The sequence below is a fragment of the Mus caroli genome, chromosome 11 (genome assembly GCF_900094665.2).
Source record: "Mus caroli chromosome 11, CAROLI_EIJ_v1.1, whole genome shotgun sequence".
Classification (NCBI taxonomy): Eukaryota; Metazoa; Chordata; class Mammalia; order Rodentia; family Muridae; genus Mus; species Mus caroli.
This window is the reverse complement of record NC_034580.1, coordinates 65,773,973-65,795,306: the sequence shown is the minus strand read 5'-3', so window position 1 is coordinate 65,795,306 and position 21,334 is coordinate 65,773,973. Positions and strand designations below refer to the sequence as shown.

At 44.2% G+C, this 21,334-nt stretch overlaps 3 protein-coding genes across 8 annotated transcripts in view; 2 read left to right on the top strand and 1 right to left on the bottom strand.

Moving 5' to 3' along the window:
* Nucleotides 1-163: 163 nt before the first annotated feature.
* Nucleotides 164-1,817, top strand: LOC110304180. The gene is made up of 2 exons (XM_029483897.1): nt 164-1,275; nt 1,354-1,817. Exon 1 carries the CDS (start codon nt 363-365, stop codon nt 726-728), a length of 366 nt encoding a protein of 121 aa, XP_029339757.1. The 5' UTR covers nt 164-362; the 3' UTR covers nt 729-1,275; nt 1,354-1,817.
* A 4,565-nt stretch (nt 1,818-6,382) lies between these two features.
* Mis12 (MIS12 kinetochore complex component) lies at nt 6,383-14,472 on the bottom strand. Of its 4 annotated transcripts, none has more exons than XM_021175742.2 (3): nt 13,757-14,471; nt 9,062-9,226; nt 6,383-8,673 (listed from the first exon to the last, which is right to left on the bottom strand). In XM_021175742.2, the coding sequence occupies exon 3, from the start codon at nt 8,638-8,640 to the stop codon at nt 8,020-8,022; it is 621 nt and encodes a 206-aa protein (XP_021031401.1). In that variant the 5' UTR covers nt 8,641-8,673; nt 9,062-9,226; nt 13,757-14,471; the 3' UTR covers nt 6,383-8,019. The 4 variants fall into 4 exon arrangements, with proteins under 4 accessions (XP_021031401.1, XP_029339441.1, XP_021031402.1 ...); XM_029483581.1 differs by having other exon boundaries at nt 6,486-8,673; nt 13,970-14,471; XM_021175743.2 differs by lacking the exon at nt 9,062-9,226 and having other exon boundaries at nt 6,486-8,673; nt 13,757-14,472.
* Nucleotides 14,473-14,649: 177 nt separating this feature from the next.
* Derl2 (derlin 2) overlaps nt 14,650-21,334 on the top strand; it is an 11,794-nt gene continuing 5,109 nt past the window's right edge. Inside the window, exons 1-6 of one of the 3 annotated variants that reach the window (XM_029483579.1) lie at nt 14,650-14,804; nt 15,598-15,660; nt 18,235-18,308; nt 19,387-19,480; nt 20,388-20,583; nt 20,829-20,919. In XM_029483579.1, coding sequence (XP_029339439.1) covers nt 14,712-14,804; nt 15,598-15,660; nt 18,235-18,308; nt 19,387-19,480; nt 20,388-20,583; nt 20,829-20,919 — 611 coding nt within the window. In that variant the 5' untranslated portion in view covers nt 14,650-14,711. Of the gene's footprint in view, nt 14,805-15,594; nt 15,661-18,234; nt 18,309-19,386; nt 19,481-20,387; nt 20,584-20,828; nt 20,920-21,334 lie in introns of those variants that run through there. The other 2 variants (XM_021175741.1, XM_029483580.1) reach the window with 2 other exon arrangements.

The following is a 21,334-nucleotide window of genomic DNA, read 5'->3' as shown; positions in this document are numbered from 1 at the left end:
ACTGCCAAGTCCCCCTTACTAGCTGAGAGATCCCAACGTCTCTCGCCTCCTCCCCCGCAAGACAGTCTCGTTGCTATGGAAATAGACTTTGCTGCGCCAAGACTTGCGAGGTGCTAGAAACTGGCTGGCCAACCTCTGCAACAGGCTGTGGGAGGAAAGGAGGAGCCAGAGAAAGTGCGTTCTGGGCAGAGAGGCTCCGGACCCCGTAGAGGCCCCCTGCTCTGTTGGCTCCGCCCCTATCACCCCCACCCACCCTGGATATAGAAATACTGCTGCAGTCCCGGCCACCGCCCACTGCACTGCGACCCAGCAGGGACTTCGCCTCTCAGTCTCAGCAGCTTATCAGCCCGTGCTCTGCGCCCATGGCTAAAGGTCCCTTTTCGCGCAAGCCCTGGGGTCCAGAGCAGATGTATTTCGACTCTGACCCTGAATACGAGGGCCTGTTCGATAAGCCTCCCCTGGAGGAGGGCCACACTGCGCGTGCACCTAAGTCTGCATCCTCGGCTGGCAGGAAATCTGGTCGGCGTTCGAGTGGGAGGGCTCCGGGGACCCGCGCTGGGCTGTCCCGAAAGGCCGCCGTGCGTCCAGAGCCCAAGGAAGAAGAGCCTCCAGTGGAAGAGGGCTGCTACCTTGACCACTTCCCGCACCTCTCCATCTTCATCTACGCGGCCATCGCCTTCTCCATCACCTCCTGCATCTTCACCTATATCCATTTGCAGCTTGCCTAAGCGGCCAGGGCCCGACGGGGTGGGCGCAGAGTCGAGGGGAGGGGAGGGGAGAGGAATGAGAAGCTTAGCCTTTTGTTTCGGAGACGCGCTGCACCCCCTTCATCTAGCATTCGATGCTTCTTTTCTTTGTTGTCGCTTTGTCTAACTGTTCATCAGACGGTTCTGAGTCGCTGCAGGCAATGAAATAGCTGTGCTGCTTGCACCCGTACATTGAGTGCAATTAGTATAATCCTGGATTGAATTGAACCCCGTTTGTAATCAGGATGTCTCTGTATCCTACCACTTTGTGACATGAGGGCCTAGCATTTTTGTGTTTGTAGAGCAGAGTCCAGCCTTCTGTTGTTTAAAGGATGAATCAGACCCGAGTCTGGGGCCTCCCTGAGAAGGTTCCGCAAGGAGAATCAGCACCCTGGCTCGGAGTGCTGGAGCCTCATGATGCTGCGTCACACCGGGATGAGCCAGCTGTGCCTAGTTCTTTTGGTTAGGACTCTGAGCATCAAGCTGGCGGACCTGGGAGAGCAGCGGATATGGCTGGCTGCTGAAGGAGGTGAGTGACGTTTGTCAAGATGATTCTGACCCACCAGGAGTTGGGGCTGACGCAGACTGTGCATTTTTACCGTTTCAGGTTTTGTGGCTACCAGAACTGACCACCAGAGAGTCAACGCTCAAGATGGGTTTTTGGACTGTGTGGAACGGGAGACCACAAGTCTTCAGAGATGGAGGCCTAGAATTCATGTGTTCCATGAGATGAGACTGAGGGCTTTCCTTTGCTGCGGTCCATAGGAGGACTGTGCTAGAGAATTCTATGGTGATTTCATTTCAGCCTGGAGGCCTTCTAAAGCTGTGATACCAAGATGAAGGGGCTGGGACTAAGGACTGTCAGTAACAGAGTTCCTGCTGAAATCTGTCATCTCAGACTCAAAAAAGTGAATACCAGAACTCGCGTTTGCAGTTTTTCACCTACCCACTGTTTGTTTATTCATGTCAGCTGTTCAAATGCAAAACTTTTTAACACTGCTATACTCTGTGGAACTGTCTATAATTGCAGTATGTCTGATGGAATAAATCATATTCTCAGTCTCCTCTGTATTCATTTGTCCATCAACTTCCAACTGTATGATGGCCCTTGACAGATTTCCTGTTCTGCTCTAGCTTTCACTCCCTTTTCTTTAAGACCTGCCCACTCTCCCTAGAAAGCTGACTTGGTTATACGGCATGTCTAGGTACAGAATCTCTCCACACCAAATAGCCATACGGGCCCCTCTGTGGCATCTGCCACTATGTCCAGATTCCTATTTCCACAATCACTTAACAGCAGTCTGACTTTACCACATGGTGCCATTCCCCATTGCTCAGTGTAAGAACCCCACTCGCCTCCCTATCAAGGGGCTTCTGGCTCAGCTAAGCTCTGGATTGACCCAGCTTGAGTTTTTATAAATTGTTTTCCAACAGAAGAGCCTCCCTTCACTGTTCTGGTCTTCCCTGATCCCGTATCACCATGTGATTTGGTATTTTTGCTTCTTTGCACTTTAAGTGCCACAAGTCTGACACCCACTGGTCCCTGACGACAGCCTGTTTACAGTAATTCCCTCTAACCATCATCAATGGCACTGTTCCCCCAAATCACATCTCCAAGGTACCAAAATGTAATGTCGGTTTCCGGTTGTACCCGTGGATACTGGATCTAGTGCTGACGTTTAGCATTGCTCCCCACTGGATCCCTGTGTATGGGCTAATGCTTTCTAAGCACACGTTCCCCATTGTCTCTCACTTAACAGTCCTAGGTATGACTGTATCATCTAATCCCGGCAGTAAGTCCTTCCTCTAGTCCCCAAACCAAATTACCCACTTCTCAACATTTGTTATTTATTCTATATTACCATAAGACTTTCCGGATATCTAAGTTCCATTTCCTACCCCAAATTCAAGCATCTAATTCCACCAACTACACCACGGTTAGCCCTATTACCTCTAGAATCTTAACATTGGCTTCAATGTCCAGAATGGAGATGGCTCAGCCAGTTAGAATGCTTGCTGCATGGGAAGAGTCGATTAGAGAGCTCATCCCTGGGGGAACACTGGACATTCACATTCTCTCTCGGCATCCCTTAGTTCCCTGTGATGGTCTATGGGTCACCCCCACCCCCACCCCTCTGCAGCTTCAGGTTAGCATGTGTATTGTTGCTGTCCATGTTCAGATCTTGTCTAGGCAGCCATATTGTTGAGGTATCACGGGCGAAGCTTAAGCATACAAACAACACTAAACAGACTCAACAGGCTGTCTTTGTGTGTGTGTGTGTGTGTGTGTGTGTGTAAAACAGTACCAATATAACAAAAGGTTCATGAATTTGAAAAGAGGGACATGGGAAAGAGAGGAAGGAAAGGGAAATTATGACAATATTTTAACTTTAAAAGCTGGATGAATGAGCAAGTCAGAGTAAGTAGCACCTTTCAGTGGTCTCTGCTTCAGTTTCCGATTCCTGGCTTGAGACTGCCCCGACTTCCCTCAGTAATGGATATTACCTTGAAATATAAGAGAAAATAACACCCACCCATCCGCCCCACCTCCCACCCCAAACCAAACCAACCAATCAAGTAACAAAAGAATGCTTACGGCTCTTCCAGAGGACCGGAGCAAGGTTCCTAGTACCTATGCTGGTCACCCATTAACCCCAGCTCCAAGGGCTCTGATACCTGCTTCTGGCCTTCACAAACACTGGCAGACATATGGCATACACAAAGACAAAAAAAAAAAACCTTAAATTCTCAAGTACCCAGCCCCAGTTGGGGCTATTGTAGTTATTGTAGTTCAATATTATGAACCCTAGGTTCCAACCCAGTACAGCAAAAACAAATAACCTATATTGTTCCTAATTTCAGAATGCATTGCTGTCCCACAAATATTGTCTCCCCACTGCTGTACTCCAGCCTTTAGCATCCACCTACCATATACATCAAGGCCACCCATACCCAAGATTCAATTACTTTTCTTCCCATACAGCTGCTCATTCCTCTGTGACCAGGCTGGCCTTGAACTCTGAGACCCTCCTGCCTCTGTCTCCCAAGTGCTGGATGGCCTGTATCTTCTAACCTCTGTTCTCCCATCATCCACATGCTGCCTCAGCATCACCATACATCTGGCCCACCTTCCTGTTAGGTTTTCCCACGGTGACCATGCATCTCTCCACTATTTTGTAGGTGACTCCTTCCCTATACTGACTCTCAACAATATACTAATTTTGAGGTTGCCTTGTCCAAATTCTCAGGTCTTTTCCTGACTAATAATAGCCCTATCAGGGTTTCACCATAAAAAAAATTACCTGTGAGCTGGAGAAAGGACAGCTGAAAGCACTCACAGTTCTTAGAGGGTTTGGGCTTCCCTGACTCCAGTTCTAAAGATCCAACGCCCTCTTGTGGCCTCTGCCAGGACACCATGCACATAGAGACAAAACATGCCTACCCATAAAATAAAAATCAAACATACCCATCCTTTTGTTTTATGTTGCACAAATTCCAGGAATACAGGAGTGTAGTTTAGTGGTATATCTTAGTGTGAACACTATAGCAAGGTTCAGCCCCTCATACCAAAAACATGCATTTTTAAAATTCTATATCTTTATTGACCTAGCTGGGATCACATATTTACTTTTGGCCAAAAGGGACAAAACAGACAACATGAAAATAACTTCTCAAATAAAAACTGAAGTGTTATGGATGTTGTGGGCAGGTAAAATATCAGTTATCTACTTCCAGCAGATCAAAATTGACCCAGTGCCAATTGTTTGGGGCAAGTGTCCTGTTCTAAGTTGTCAGTGATGGGCAGAAGTCATCACACATGAAGCCATTTCCGATTATGAAACATTATGCTTGAAAGAGATAATAGAACTTTGCTATCTGGGACAAGAGCTCTCAGATTTTACTTTCCTAACAGGCATCCTACACCCTTATCAGTTATCTTACTCTGATCTCATTAGGTCCACAGCTGCTATTAAAAAACAAAAACCTCAGGGACCCAGAACACCAAAAATGTAGTCACAGCTGTGGAAAGCCAGAGATCTACAATGTGTCCACAGGGCCACTACTGGGTGCTCTAAAAATCTGTGCCCTGCCCCTTCCAGCTTGTGGCTGCATCACTCCAAACTGTCTAGGTCACAAGACAACATGTCTTTCTTTCATCTCAAACCTTTCATTTGCAGGTATATTAATCATCACTGGATTAGGGCCCACCAAGGTAATTCAAAATGATCTCTTCATACTTAACTATATTTACAAAGACGCTCTTTTAAGGCAACACTTAAGTCCCGGAAATTAGAATACAAATGTATCTTTTAGTGATCCTCATTCAACTACATTAGTTTTCCAATGTGCTAAATTGGAAATAAATGTGAGAATTTTCATCTAAGTAAAAAGCCACAGTAAACCAGGTGTAGTAAACCCAGCATTGTGGAGGTAGAGGCCAATCTGATCACATGAAACCTTGCCTCAACAAAACAAAAACCAACCAAACAACAACAAAAGCCAGAGGGGATTGGCTTCTTTCCACCGTCTCTTGAACTCCAGGGCTGCTAACTGCTTACCACCGCCAGGTTCTTGCTCTTGCAAAGGATCTGTTCTGGAAATAAAACAGTTCTTCTGTACCAAAGCAGAGATGTCTTTTTGCTACTTCCTTATCCCAATCAACTAGCAAGTTCCCTGAGCAAGCTGTTACTAATAAAAGTGCTGTACTGGCTGGGCCATGATGGATGACTGCATCTCCCTTCACTGCTGGGGTGTCAGAACTACACCAGTGTGAAACACGGGGGCACTCGGCTACATTCCATTCTCCCTCTTGGGATACCAGAACCTTCCTGTTGTGCCCTTTAGGAGAGACAGGCCCCAGCCCATGTTTCTCTGATTACAAAATGGCAGGGGCTGGAACAGAAGCTGTGGTTCTCAAACTCCTAGGCACCCAGACGATGCTGGGAATCACAAGGAGGAGGTGGGCCTGAAATGAGCCCAGGGCCTTAGCTCAGGGTGCCAGGAGTGAGGGTGGGACCTTCTGCAGGAAATTTAGGCACTGCTCGGTATGAGGAAGGCTTCCCTCACAGTGGTCTTTAGGAAGGAAACAGTCCTTGCTTTTCCAAACTATTATTCATGGTGAAAAAGGATGCATGACTTACTCGGGATGGACCAGAGATTAAATACCTTTTGCAGGAAGGAATGGCCAGGAAGGGAAGCTTATTGGCTAAGCTCTCCGGGGCCCATTTAGACAACCTCATTAGTTGTCATTAGAGAACTCCGGGTGTCTATGCTACACAACCAGTTGTTACAGTCCTCTTAGTGGGGTGTCGTGGTCATGCACAGTACCAGGTCGGGGGCAGATTCAAATGCCTACCGTACTCAGTGACTGCTGGGGTTCATTGATCTGCTTGACTTACCAGTGTTTCTTCTGGTGACACAGTTCCATTTGCCCCAGAGATGACTTGTCGAGTGTTTAATCCTCTCACATTGTCTTCAGTCAGTCAAAAGGGTTGAGTTCACAAAGGGCTCATGACCAAAGTAGAAGTATCCTTGGCTAAGGCATCATTCTTTAAGCATTCCCCCACAAAAGCTAGTGTTGAATTAAATCTCTTCCTATATATTAAGCAATAAGGTAATACGTAAATACTGAAGTATTTATTTATTACAGGTATAGAGATTATTTATTACAGATATAGAGTCCAAAGTTGCATGCCTTCCTGCTGTCTCTTCCCAAAATAGAGGTGTTACAGGGTGAGATCATGCCAGAGCAGAAGGACCTGAGTCCATCCTTTATTGGGAATTTATTCCCTAAGGAACACTCCTGTTCCCACAGTACTGACATTAATCAAAGTATAAACTTCAACAGTGTACCACTAAGAGTTTTAACATATGAATTTTATGGGATACATTCAAACCCCTTATACCGACCCTTTTAGTAATTTTCCATCCGATGATACCTGCTTTGTCCCAACAAGTCCCATTCTGTCCCTTAGTTGCACATTCCCAGCATCTTTTTACTTCTTATATTCAGAATCTAATCTCTCAATGCAAAATCCTTCTGCAATGGTCCCAGGATCTAACTTAAGGGTCCTGAATAGTCTGCTTTACCAATCTAACAAGTGCCATCAATCACATTTGGGTTTTTTGTTTTGTGAGATGGGGTCTCTTTAGTCCTGGCTGCCCTGAACTCTTTATGTAAACCAGGCTAAACTCACAAGAGGTCCACCTGCCTCTGCCTCCTGAGTACTGGGGTCAACGGCATGAAACCCAGCTTGGAGTTAGTTTTTAATAGCACATACTCACACATACACAGAGGTTTTGCTTGTCTCTTAAGAGAGACTGTGTGTGTGTACACACAATGTGGGGGATGAGAGTGTACATGCCACAGTGTACCTTTAGAAGTCAGAAGACAACTTTGTGGAGTTAATTCTTTCCATCTTTAAGTAGGTTTTGGGGATCCTACTCAGGTCACCAGGCATGCATTACAAGTATTTTACCTGCCGACCCATCTCATCAGACTTACAAATAGTAGACTGGAATGTGACAGGTGTGTCCCGTTTCCTAAATTGGCCATTATCTGTTCCAGCTGTGTGAATTCCATAATATGTTCTACCTTATGGGGTTTCTGCTATTTTCTTTGCCTAGAATGATCTCATAGGTGAGAGGCTAACACCTTCTAAGCTTGACTTGAATGTTACATTATCAATGGGACATGCCCCTTTAATATATTGCACTATACATCATCCCATACCCTAACCCCCTCTGCTGTGCTCTGCTGCCCTTTGATTTCCTTCTCCTCCTTCCCACTCCTCTTTCTGCTTCTCTCCAGTGTGGTGTGTTAAATCCTAAGTATGTTGAGCATACTCTACCACTGAGCTATGTCCTCAGCCTGGCTCTATTAGTCCCTGATGTACCTCATGGTTATACTCAATGAATACACAGACCTGGTTTATACAGCAAAAATGAGCAGAAACATCCAGTTCCATGAGGATTCTATTCCCTCCTGAAATCATACTAAACATACCTAACAGCAAAATGAGTGCAATCCCAAAAGAACTGGAGGCTTTACCAGATGTGAGGGCGATCAGCCCAAGTTTCAGAGGGAGAAAAGCAAATGGACATAAGCTCTACTTCAGAGGTCTCAACTGCAGCCTGCGATTTAGAAGATCTGCTGATTTGCTTTGTATAACCTAGGACAGGAGGGGAACGTGGCCCCAAAAGACCTAAACGTAAGAGTAAATAAACAAAGAAAAGCTATCTATTTCCATGCTCTCTTTTCATTACTGAGAAATCACTGTGTTTCCAGTCTCCTGCTTTCTTTTTCTACATTGTCTCTAATGCTCTGAAGTTTTCTGCAGCTCTGGACCAGGGATGCCAAACTCTCCCTAAAGTTACTAGTTCCTTGATATCTGCCGATATTTTCAAGCTCATCAAAGAAAGTCAAGGTCTCTCTGAGTTTGGCCTTAACAGTTTTCTGTTCCTCTAATTCTGCAAGAAGGGCCTGCTCAGTGCATAATTCAACCTTGTATTTCTCCTGTAACTCTTTGATTTCCTGTTGGAGAAGCTGGAGTTTTTCTTCACTGAAAGGATTCGTCTCCTGACACTTGTCTTCAGGAAGCAGAATGTTTGGGGGAATACACAAAATCGACTGCAAAATCAGCTGCTCCATTTTGCCGAAAAGGTTATCGAAGCGTCCTTTCATGAAGCAAAGAAACTTCTCTGTGCATTTCCGAGTCTGGACAGGGGTGATCTCACAGTTTGGAATGTCCTCCAGTTTCTTTAGGATAACCTGTTCAACAGCCTGCATCACTTCAAACAGGTGGTCTTGAAATGCCACGTAGATCCTCAGCAGGCAAGTCTGTGGTGTGAAGCCAAAGAACTGGGCCTCATAGGCCATCGGATCCACAGACATCCTGCTTTATTTTGCACTCTCAGCTGTGAAAATCTGCAAGTAAAAAAAGAAAAAAATGTTCATTTGGACATTTCCACCAGCAGAAATTAACAAACCTCATTACTGATAAGCAAATAAACAAAGAAAGCAAATAAAATCTAAGGAGTGTTCCTTTGATACCTTAAGTCTCTTCCAGCCTTAACTATCCACAGACAGACAGAATCTGAGTCAAATATAGGAAAGCCATATCCTCTTTATTATTCATCTCCTTCAATTATTATTACTCAAAACTTAGGCAAAAGCCCAACCTCAATTCTGTTATCTTGGGCAACTTCAAGTTTAGACAGCCTCAATGCCCTAGAGACCTGGTCTTCTGAGCTTCAATGATCTACATGTAGCTCTTCCCTCCCCACCCTATCCCACCCCCACCCCATACACCAACCTCTGGAGACAATTTCTTGCTGTGTCGCCGCCTATGGGTTGGCCTCAAACTCTTTCATTTGTGACAGGGTCTCATGTAGCTGAAGCTGGCCTCAAACTTGGAATGTAGCTTAGGATGGTCTTGAACTTTTGATCCTTCTGCTTCTAACACCAGAATGCTGGGATCCTAGGAGTATAACAAGCCCAACTTTTTATGTGGTACTGGGTTTAGAACCCAGGGTCCAGATAAGCACTCTATTGACTTAGCTACATCCTCAACAGTTCCCGTGCTAGTCTAATTGTCATTCACATTGCCTCTCCCTCAATCTTCTTCTATCCCTTCCCCCAACTTTTGCTTTCTTGCTCCCAGTTCTTCCACTTAACTTCCTCCCCTATTCCTTTTGGGCCCCATGATCTACCATTTTAATTACCTCATTATAAATGTCCTCAGTTCCGCTATCTTCTACCCTAGCCATCTGATAATAATTCAATGAAATGACCAAGCCTATACCCTCACTTGTTTCAAGGCCCTGAGTGGCATTCCTTTCCAGTGTAAGCATCTACAACCATGTCATCCATTTCCTATGGCCATGGGAGCATATCCTTGGCATTCCCAGGTAAGGGCACTTAATGTAATTTATAAGCTGCTACTTCAACTACCAGATGAATTTTTCAAAGAAGTAACTGGGGGGAAAAAAAGTATAGCTAGTGGTGTGGACAACTTATGAGAAGTCAGAATACAATCACCCTTGAAAATTTATATATGTATTGGTTTTAAAACAGAGGTAGTAACTATATGGCTACATAAATAAATTTGTTTCTGTAGTGTTCATAGATCATCTCTGGACTGGAAAGACTTTTACTTCCTGAACACTCCTCACAGATTATGTTCCTACTAAGATTTTGTTTTGTTGACACAGAGCATCACTATGTTGCTTAAGCTAGCCTCAAATTTTCAATTTTTCTACCTGAGCCTCCCAAGGAGCAGGATGCTAGAACTATAGTCTTAAATTTTGTGGTGTTGTTTTTAGTCAAGTAGGTATGACTGACCTAGAACTCACTTTTTATGTGTATGTGCATACATCCATCTGTGTATGGACACGTACACGAAGATGTCCACAAAAAACAGAAGGTGTTAGGTCCGCTGGAACTGGAGTTACAAACAGATGTGAGCTGCCAGATGTGAGTGCTAGGAATCCCACTCCGGTCCTCTGCAAAGGCAGCAAGAGCCCTTAAAACTACAGAGCCAGCCGGGCGTGGTGGCGCACGCCTTTAATCCCAGCACTCGGGAGGCAGAGGCAGGCGGATTTCTGAGTTCGAGGCCAGCCTGGTCTACAAAGTGAGCTCCAGGACAGCCAGGGCTACACAGAGAAACCCTGTCTCGAAAAGCAAAAAAAAAACAAACTACAGAGCCACCTCTCCAGCCCCTGCAAACAGTCTAATATACACATGTTACATTTTTATGTCCTTGTCATTCCATATTATTGCGCTCATTTACTTGACTGACTCTGACCACAGTAGTATAGCAGTTCTATCATATACACAAATCCCAAATAGAGTGCCCATGCTCTTTGTGACAAACACCTCATTGAGTTCTAATACCTTTTTTTTATGCTGGAATCTGGATCTGGGCATCATACATGTTAGGTAAAATCCTATCCACCAGCTACACAAATCCCTGACCCTGGTTCAAGCATCTTACTACCAGAAATGTTAAAAAAAATGTTTCTTCTAAGGGATTCAGCCACTCATCTCTCCTCCCTCTCAGCCCATGGCCCACATCTATGCCCTAGCCAACCTTTGGCCAATTAAATAAGAAGATGCTGTTCCAAAAAGGAGAAGAGAAAGGGTGGCGCAAAGTCAACCATCCATGTAAGGAAACCCATTCCTCGTAATCAAGAAACCTGGTCAGACTTGTGAGCACACATCAAGGTAATGAGGAGCAAGCTAAAGCACAGCTCAGCATGAAGTCTACTTGCTGCTCTTGCAGAGGGCCCAAATTTGGTTTCTAGAATCCATCCATCCATGGGGATCTAATGTCCTGTTGTAATCTCTTTAGGAGACCAGGCACACATGTAGTACATATACATATATATAAACAAAACACTCATACACATACATTTCAAAAAATAAAAATAAAATTAGTAAACAACAACAAACAACATTAGTGGAGATGGAAAAATGGCTCAGTAGTTAAGAACTCCAGCTGTTCTTGTATAAGGCCCAGGTTCAGTTCCCAGCACCCACACGGTGGCTCACAACTATCTATACTTCCAGTCCCAGGGAATCCAATCTCTTCTCTGGTCACCAAGGAAATCAGGCACACACATGGTGAATATATTTACATACGTGCAAAGATAGAAAAAGAGGAAAAAATACATAATAAATAAATAAATAAATAAATAAATAGCGGGGAACCAGATAAAAACCAGACTATGACACTGAAATAGATTCATGATTTCTTTATGATTTCGTCCTTGATACTCCAATATAAGATTCTGCAGGCTTAGCTAAGGATATGTTTCACTGGCAAGCCACAAGGATAAAATTAATGGCAGTTCATATCAAGGCACAATATTCTTTGACAATCCACTCTCCTACCTTCAAACCACCTAGGGCTACAATTGCAGGAGCTCTCAAATAGTAACAATAATGGTAATGAGTGGTCTCCTACTCTTAACTATTTCTACATTACTTCATCCTCTTGTGGACCATGATCCTTTAATGCCGAACATCGCACAGATCTATAAATCAGGGATACATTTAAGAGACTTTGCTGGGGACAAAGTCAGAAACACGCCATATGATGATATGACCTTAAAGTCAGAAGAGTCTGACTCTTCTTAAAGCATTATAATTGGAATAAACTTCTTAAATTCTTATTTGGCAGTTCCTTTATCAGACCTCATCTGTTTAATTTTGTCTTTTGTTTACTACTATTTTGTTTACTACTATTCAGTCACTAGGTCATCTGAAAATATTCAAGTCCTTTCAGTTTTATACAATAATTTTTTGTTTTTTTTTATTTTTGGTTTTTNNAGACAGGGTTTCTCTGTATAGCCCTGGCTGTCCTGGAACTCACTTTGTAGACCAGGCTGGCCTCGAACTCAGAAATCTGCCTGCCTCTGCCTCTCGAGTGCTGGGATTAGAGGCGTGCACCACCACACCCAGCTATACAATAATTTTTAAAAGATTTGATTTTATTGTTTATGTGTATATGCCTCCATATGCACATGCCACATGCATGTATGTGCCCCTGGAGGCCAGAAAGTGGGTGTCAAGACAGGCTGGAGCCAGGGTTGTACTGAACATGCACTGGAATGCAAACTCAGGTCCTCTGGAGAAGCAGTCTGGGCTTTTTACTGTTGAGCCGTGACCACCTACACACAAGAACCACCTTTTAGACACTGTGTTATAAGAGAACAGCTACTCAAGACTACGAAATTTAAGTGGAACATGTGTATTCTGTGTCCGTGTCTTCACTCAACTTGGTTATGAGACTAATTCATTCCTCTCTACTCTAATACAATGACAAAGTCATCTAAGGGCGATGTGGTTATTTAGTTATCCCACCAAAGGACGCAACCTTAGCCGCATCTGTTCTTGTATAATCAACGTTAGAAGTTTGAGTTTACAGGATATTATTTTTTTGCTCCTAACTGATGGGTTAGAAAATTGGTTTTGCATATGTAGAACTAGTACAGGAAGAAAAACATCCTTCATATTTCAAACTAGGGTCTCAAAACAGGTCTTCATTTTCACTTAACTGCTAGGAGCCTTGGAGGTATTAATTGATCTTCTAATCATAACAGATGGATGATGGAGCTCTTTCTATACTAACTTCTGGGGGACTTGTTACTTTATTTGCATGTATAATGTCACTATACATTGCCAAAACATTCTCAGAATCTCTAAGCTCTTTTACACTCACTTGGAGTAGACCAGAACTTCTTGTATCTACCAATACTCTAACTTTTGTGAATTTGGCAGTCATAAACTTGTTTTTCTTCCCTATAGAGCTAAGAGTATGCCCAGGGCCTTTGTACATACCAGTACGCACTCTAGTACGAGATTCCCAGCCCCACACTGTATTTTGAAAACTAAGACCATCTGGCTTCGCATACTGTTTGGACACTGAAACTACCTTCACATATGTTGTTTCTATTGAGATGACTTTCCTAAAAGACTGTATTTTCATTATCCGAGTAGATTAGTCATCTGTTACAAATTACCCAGATGATGGGTCAATCAACTGACCACTTGCACCCTATAATTCTCTTAAGTTTGCACTCTAACTTTGCCTCAAAGTTTTCACCATTCCTGGATTGATGCGCCATGATTACATAACCAAATTCCTACATCCAAACTTCCAGGTCTGAGAAAAGTTCCAGTGTTGCCTTTTCTCTGTTGGACACTGCCAATGCTATGATGAGGCAGTAGCTATAAAGATGCAGTTTTACCAACAAGTTGCTAAGACCACTCCCCAGTGTTTGCTCCCACTCTACGTTGTCCACAGTGGCCTAGAACTTAAGGATGGAACAAATCCTCTGGCTTCAGCCTTCAGAGTGGCTAGGAGCCACCGGACGGTTCAACTACGTTCAGCCTTCTAGTCCTCCTTCTAAATGCCATTCTCTCCAACTTTTTACTTGGTTCCTACCAGTCTTGACGGTCGCATCCTTTTTTGTCCCACAATTTTTAATGCTTCTTTATAACTTACTGAACACGTCTGCCACGGTCAGGATAGTCTTTGCTCCAGCCCAATCTAATTCTATTTTCTTTCCTTCAAGTAGGCACGCAGTGGGTGTAGATCCCAGAGCCAGTTCGAATACACATCCCTGAAGAACCGCCTCCGCTTTCCCTTCATCTACCGTCTCTTCTCTGCTAGATTAGAGTTCCTGCGGCTGAAGATAAACATGGGAGGTCCCCATACCGTCTCGACGAATGTAATGGACTTCTGAGCCTACGACCGCCACAGACAAGGCCCAGAAACCGCAGAACGGGAAGCGCTTCCTTCAGCTCCAGCTCCCGTACTACCCCGCGGCCGCGATGCATGCCGGGAACTCTAGGTCTCCGTACCCAGGCCGGCCAGGCCGGAGGGATTCAATACAGAACGCTCCGCCGCCCCGACGCCACTCCTCCGGTCCCGCCCTTTCCGCTGCTCTGCGGAGAGCACACAGCCCCTACCGAAGCGACCCCGGGAGTGCTGGATTCCGCCCCACACCGGCTTCCCGCCACTTCCTTCAAACTACACTCAGCTGCTGGAAGAAGGCGGTGACACCGGCTCCTCGGAATCGACTGAGACCTGCCTCTGCGAACGAACGCCAAGGCGGGCTGGATCGCACTCCTGATTGGCTAGCCGTGGGTCAAAAGGAGGCACTGCGATTGGTAAAAGGAAGGCGACAAGGAGGGAAAGCTAGCTGTGGCCGGCAGGGATTGGCGGAAGGAACTGGTACCTTCTCTCTGCGTTGGTAGGCGGAGAAGTAAGGATGGGCCGACGCAGAGGCGCAACTCTTGATTGGTGGATGAGCGGCCCCAAGGCGCCAGCGATTGGTGGCTATCCGAGTACGCAGCGCTGATTGGACAGGAGTGGGTAGGCTGAAGGCCAGCTTTGAGTCCGCCCCGCCGCCTGGCATACTGGCGGAAGGGGAAGGGGGGCAGGCGCGGTGGGAAAGATGGCGTACCAGAGCCTCCGGCTGGAGTACCTGCAGATCCCGCCGGTCAGCCGCGCCTATACTACCGCCTGCGTCCTCACCACCGCGGCCGTGGTGAGCAGCTGTGGCGCCACATCCTCTTTTTCCAGGCTAGCTATGACTGCGTCTTCAGAAAACGGGTTTGGGCCGCGGAGAAGCCCAGTGGGTCTGGTCCCAGGGGTGGGTGGAGACATCCGGAGCTGACTCTAGGGTTTGGGATGGTATTCCCAAGGGTGCCAAGCCAGTGACCTGAGAAGGGTGTGCTCCTTCGTGAAGGGCCAGGTCAGTTTCAGACAAATGAAATCCAGACCTGTAGTGAATCAGAAGTGCGGGAGCCGCCCACCCAAAAATGTGTCTGAGAGGTCTAGCTATGTCCAGGTGACTAGTGGGAGTGAGGTCCGCTAGGTTCACAGACTATTTATTATATTGAGTATAGAAATCTCGAGCTATCTGGAAACATCGTTCAAAAGACGGCCTGTGGATATGTGTCTGGCCGCCTGTACCTAGTCCTAATGGTAGCAGGGTCTTACTTAAACCCCTTATTCCCAGTTGTCTTACCTAGCTGTTTGAGGGGGTGACCAGACCACGTGACGCACAGATTTGTAAAAGATGCTGTTGGCTTGTCTCTAAAATATGCTCACCCGCCTGCCTTATAGCATCCTCAAATATTGCAACATAAAACTGACATTGTGTGTTGATACAAAACGGTTGTGCAAATTCTAAAGAATCTCTTACCAGCTGTCACAAGCAAGACAGAAATGTATTCCAAGGGACAGAAATGATTAGATTTACTCATCCACCGTGGTTCATGATGAAATTTTGTTTTGCGGTTGACCTGCTTCAAGAAGCTCTTTTTCCATTTCAGCAGTTGGAATTGATCACACCTTTTCAGTTATACTTCAATCCTGAATTAATTTTTAAACATTTTCAAGTAAGTGGTCTATAAAGCAACTGTGATTAATGTTTTCACTATCTTTTTTTTTTTTTCATATCGTTTAGTAAGTAGTAAGTCCTGTGAAATACAGTCTCAAAAAAAAATAACCCAGTAGGGGAAGCTCTGATTACAAGTCTTGTTGAGATGTAAAGAGGGCATTCCACAGCCTGGTTGGACTCCAGACTCGGTTAAGAGCTAGGTATTTGCGAACTCCTTGTCATATAGCATGACAGGGTGGTGGGGGGAGCCAGGTGCAGACAGAGCAAGCAGGAGGATGCCAGGTGCTGGATAAGCTTGAGCTAGAGAGAGAGAGACTGTCTTAAGAACATAATTTTTAGTGTGTCTTTGATGTGTTGAGATTTTATATTTGACTACAACTAGTTAAGAACTAATGTAGCCATAGTCCCAGCAGTCAGGAACCTGAGCCCACCTTGAACTACTTATCAAGGAATTGTCTCAACACACAAACAACAGGAACAAACAACAGCAACATAATAATGTGCTCTGAGAATAGACTGATGAGCTAGCTGCCCAGGGAGTTTCACAGGATAGCCAGCCTTATTTTGTCCTTTTTCTACCCAGACACACCTACCTACCACTGTTGTTAGTCCTCTTGGGCCATCTTATAAACTCAGTTCTGGTACAACTTTAACATTGATGTATCTTCTAGAAGTCAGATTATACTAACAAAAGTCTTATACCATTATCTAAAACAGAATGTTGACTTTCCAGATTATAGTTTGAAGCAGTCTTTTTCCAGTAATTAAAATGCTAAAGAGAAGTGTGTTTTCGTGCCAGGATGGTCATTTACACTTTAGATGAAGTGGAGGCAAGATCCAGTAGGGGAAGCTCTGTAATTCTGGCTGTAATTCTGCTTTGTTGATGCTTTCCCCTGTCCCAGAAGTGTTACACTCCCCTTGTACCTGTTGAACTCTAGCTTGCCTTTCAAGATTCAGCTTTTGTGTAACCTCAGATACTTTTATCTGTTAGAGCCTCTCTCACCCGTCAGTGTCCTAACTAGCATGAGAATGCTATAAACTTTGGATTGTTTGCATGTGAATAGAATGCTGGCTCCTTTTCACACTGCTGTGACTGAATACCTGACAAAGCAAACTTAAGAAAGAAAGGGTTTATTTTGGCTTAACAGTTTGTTGGTAAAGTCCACTGTGGTTGGGAAATTGTGGCATCCAGAGCTGCAGGCAGTTGGTCCCATTGCAGCCGCCAAGCTCTAAGTAGAAGTGTTCAATTCACTTCCTTCTGTTTAGTTGTCCTAGGACCCCAGCCCATGGAATGGTGCTCATGGGTGTTGTCCTTTCCACCTTGAGTGACTGAGTCTAGAAACTCCCCCACAGACATGCCCTGAGTTTGTCTTGAGTAACTAGATCTGTCAGTATGAATTATCACAAATAAATTACCAGTGATGAAGGTTTTCAGGGTGTATGAAGCAGTCAGTCCTCTGATATCCTGACGTTGTCACGTCAGGATGCTTGTGGCCTTTGCTAGGACTGCTTCCTTCTGCTTTGTTTGGCTTAACTGCCTAGGGTCAGGTTCTTTGTCTTGTTTTTGTCTATTTTTCTAGATCATTTATCTTGTAGCTGTGACTGGCATGACCCTCATGGTGTCCTCCTGCCTCAGCCTCTTCGTGCATCAATGTGCTTTTTAAAAAAAAAAAAAACAGTCTCTTATGTAGCCTGGCAACTCTTGAGCTTAATGGTCTCCTGTGTTCTTCCTGCCTGGACTCCTTAGTGCAAGGATTATAGACATGAGCAACCATCCCTAGCTAAGGTTAAATTCTTGCATTAAGTTTGGAACTAGGAGTCTTCACCTACCTGCATGTCCTTGGGCAAGCCATAAGTTTTAAAATTCCTTCTATGTGAAGTGAGGATAGTCACCCCACCTTGCTTGCTCATCTCACAGATGATAGTAAATTGTGTAAAGCTTTGTGGGTAGTTGTATGTTGAGTGGGTAAGGCTGCCCCTGCATCTTTCCTTGTCTTTTAGAGCAGTAATTCTGTCTTGGAAGGAAGTTGACTTGAAACCAGAACCTGGCTGTTTATCCTAGAATCTTTCTACCAGTATGTTGTGGCTAATATGAAAACATTTCTTGGCAGTTTTAGATACTGAATCCCTGAAATTTTTAGTACCTATAAACTCCTCATTTAGCACTCTGTTCTGCACACTAACCTACCTTTTACTCAGTGGCATAGTGTGGAGTTTTGTGTTGTTTAATAGAAGATAGTCATGATTTTGAGGTCTTTTTGTCCTATTGTCCATATAAACTTTACAATCAAATTAGTATCTTGCTTGTGCATGTGCGCGCGCGCGCGCACGCACACACACACACACACACACACACACACACACACACACGCGCGCGCGCGCGCGCACGCAGCACAGAACAAATCAAATCCAGAATCAGATTGGGTGTCCCATTTGAATGTGCCCCACCTAGGACTTTGGAGCGTCAGAGTCAAAGGATGTTGTTTTTATCTTTGTATAGAAATGTTTCCTGGTCATGTGTTTTACTTAATGTATCTTTCTCTTGATTCCCTCCACCCAACTCCCCCTGCAGATCTGGAGGCTAATCACCAATTTCTTATTTTTTGGTCCAGTTGGATTCAATTTTTTGTTTAACATGATTTTTCTGTATCCTTTATTAAATAGAGTTAACATCAAAACTTTAGGTTATATAGTATGTATATAATATAGACATATTATACATATAAGACTTAGTATATACTATAAGTTGAAACTATTACTCTTGTTTATTTTTATAACATTTTAGTTATGGCTCCTGGGCCTGTAGTTTGTAATCAGATCATAATGTTTTGAAACTGTTTGTAACTCCTTGTTTTTACAAGAGGTTCCAGCTGTGAAAAGATATTAGTGTCCTCAAGTTGTGATTTATTATAGGCATATTTGTAAAATAACATCAGCACCAGCTGGCACAGTAGTAAAGCAGCCTGAAAGATTGGTAACTCAACAGACTTTCCCCAGGTTTCAGAATGGGTTTCTGACAGTAGGGATTTTGATTGCAAGGCTAAAAGGACAGTGTCAGAATATCTGCTGGCTTGACACGTTTAGGTTTGGTTAAAGATAGGAAGAGCCGTGGTAGTTGAAGAGTGAAATGGCAGTTGGGTGTGCTGAGCTAGTCATTCCTCCTGGACCTGGTGCTCCTGCTCGGCTGTGGGAGGCAGAGAGCCGTTAGGGATGGTGGAACTTAGGTCCTAAAATGGTTTCTTGTGTTTCCTGCAAAGAATATCGTTCTGATAAGTTTCTAATGAGAGGCTTCCCATTACAGTTTTTATTAACTAGGAAATGGAGATGCTTAGCCTGCCTGGCCTGGAAAGGTAGTTTTCACACAAGGCTTCTTTGCAGGGAGTTCTTCCCAATTAGCAAACCAAGTATGGTGCAAATTAACATGTATCTGAGCGTGGGAAAGACAGCACCACGAATCGGAAGAGATGTGAGGGTGACTGGAACGGTGTTCATGCAGTGCTTGAGTGAGTTAGCATCCCAGTGAGACAGGCTTTGGAAAATACAGTGCTAGTTCTGGCATTGCCTAAAATGCTTGATGGGAAAAAAGAAGGAAGCAGACTACTCTGCAGACAGCCTCCAGAAAAGCAGCTTGACTGCTTACAAATCGTATAAAGCCCAAGTATGTTCAGTGCTTCATTGCATTTTATCGTCTTTATATGTGTAATTCCTTAACTTGAAACTTAAGATATCGTTATTGCCGAATGCTAGAAGAAGGCTCTTTCCGAGGTCGGACAGCAGACTTTGTATTTATGTTCCTTTTTGGTGGATTTTTAATGACTGTATCCTTCAACAAATAGCATACAGGAAAATATTGAAGAACAGACTGTCATCTGTTCTTCAAGCTTTTCATCTGTCTCCCAGGATTCACTAGATATTTTGAACAAACACAAACATAGACCTCCAGATTGTAGCCTCGGGAGCTACCGTTTATTTCACAGCCCCCTTGACAGCCCAGAGGTTGGACAGGAAGCTCCACTGGGCAAGAAGTTTCAACCCAGGTGGGTTATCTTGAAGCATCTCAGTAAGTTCACAGTTGACTTCGTTTTTAAACTAGGTTGGTAAGAAGACGTGTATTAAGTCACTGTCAAGACAGATACAAATGTTTTTAAAAAGAAGAGAATTCGTTCTGTGTGTCACTTAGGTGTAGTGCCGAGTGCCAAGAAGGCTTTCTTCCAGCCTGCATGCTTCAGCACCTGTGAAGGTGGTGGTGGTGAAGGAGCCTCACTGTACGAACTGTCAAAGGAATTAATGTTTCCCCAAAAGGCAAGAGCATCACAAAACAGAATTCTAGGGCTGGAGAAATGGCTCAGCGGTTAAGAGCACTGTCTGCTCTTCCAGAAGTCCTGAGTTCAATTCCCAGCAACCGCATGGTGGCTTAAAACCATCTGTGATCTGATGTCCTCTTCTGGTGTGCATAAAGACAATGCACTCATATACATAAAATAGGTGAATTCTTTTTTTTTAGAGCAGAATTTTAGTTTGTAGTAGCTATAATCCAGATAATTCAGCCCGAGCCAGTTTCTGCCTAGATGCCTTGGGTAATTAATTTCAGGCTTTTTTTAGTTTAAAAATGTCACTACTCAGCTTTTGTAACTCAGATCTTAGCTAAAGGGCAGCCTTAGCTCTTTGCTGTAGCCTTGCCTACCAAGCTTTCCTGCTGATATTTCCCTTAATGCCCTTTGCTAGCTCTTTGGTTTGTTTGTGAGCTTAGTTTTTTTAGGCCAGGCCTTTACAATAATGCTGGTCTACGTGTGGAGCCGAAGGAACCCGTATGTCCGCATGAACTTCTTTGGTCTTCTAAACTTCCAGGCCCCCTTTCTGCCCTGGGTGCTCATGGGGTTTTCCCTGTTGCTGGGGAACTCAATTATAGTGGACCTTTTGGGTAAGTGTCTTATCACTACTTCCTCTACTGTTTTACCTGATCATGTATCCTGTCACTGTCTTTCTTGTTTATTCTGTTTAGTCTTTATAGAGAGATAGCTATTACATGATTGTTTAATAATTATATCTGAAAGCTATTAACTCATTGATATTTTTTTAAATAATTATCCTAAATAATATGATGATAGGGAACTTAAACTTGAAATTTGACTCTTACTTTTATCCTTTATTTCTGGTTGATTATAGGTATTGCAGTTGGGCACATATATTTTTTCTTGGAAGATATATTTCCCAATCAGCCTGGTGGAATAAGAATTCTGAAAACACCATCTATTTTGTGAGTATTTAACTCTGTGTTCCATGTTTCATGCAGACAAGCCATGATCGCAATTTATTTTGGGCCCTCTCAGTGCCTGGTTCATATCAGTAAGTGTTTGCAGATTGAGCAACATGTCTGCAGTGGGGAGCTTTTGGATTGGCCAGAAACAGATTGGGCCAGGGTTGTGATTACTGAGCTCTTGACATCATGGGGTGACTTGCAGGTACTGTCCTGAATGACCACTAGGACTCGTGTCCCAGAGAGGAGCTTGCAGGTTTTGTGAAAGCTGCTGTCCAAGTAGAGAGACGTGAACAGCAGGATGAGCAGCACAGTCCAGAGGACAAGCTGATAGTGTTCTGACCAGCGAAGGGGGTGCTGGAGAGATGCAGGGAAACAGAAGGGAAAGGCTTTGGACCTGAAGCTATACTGGCTG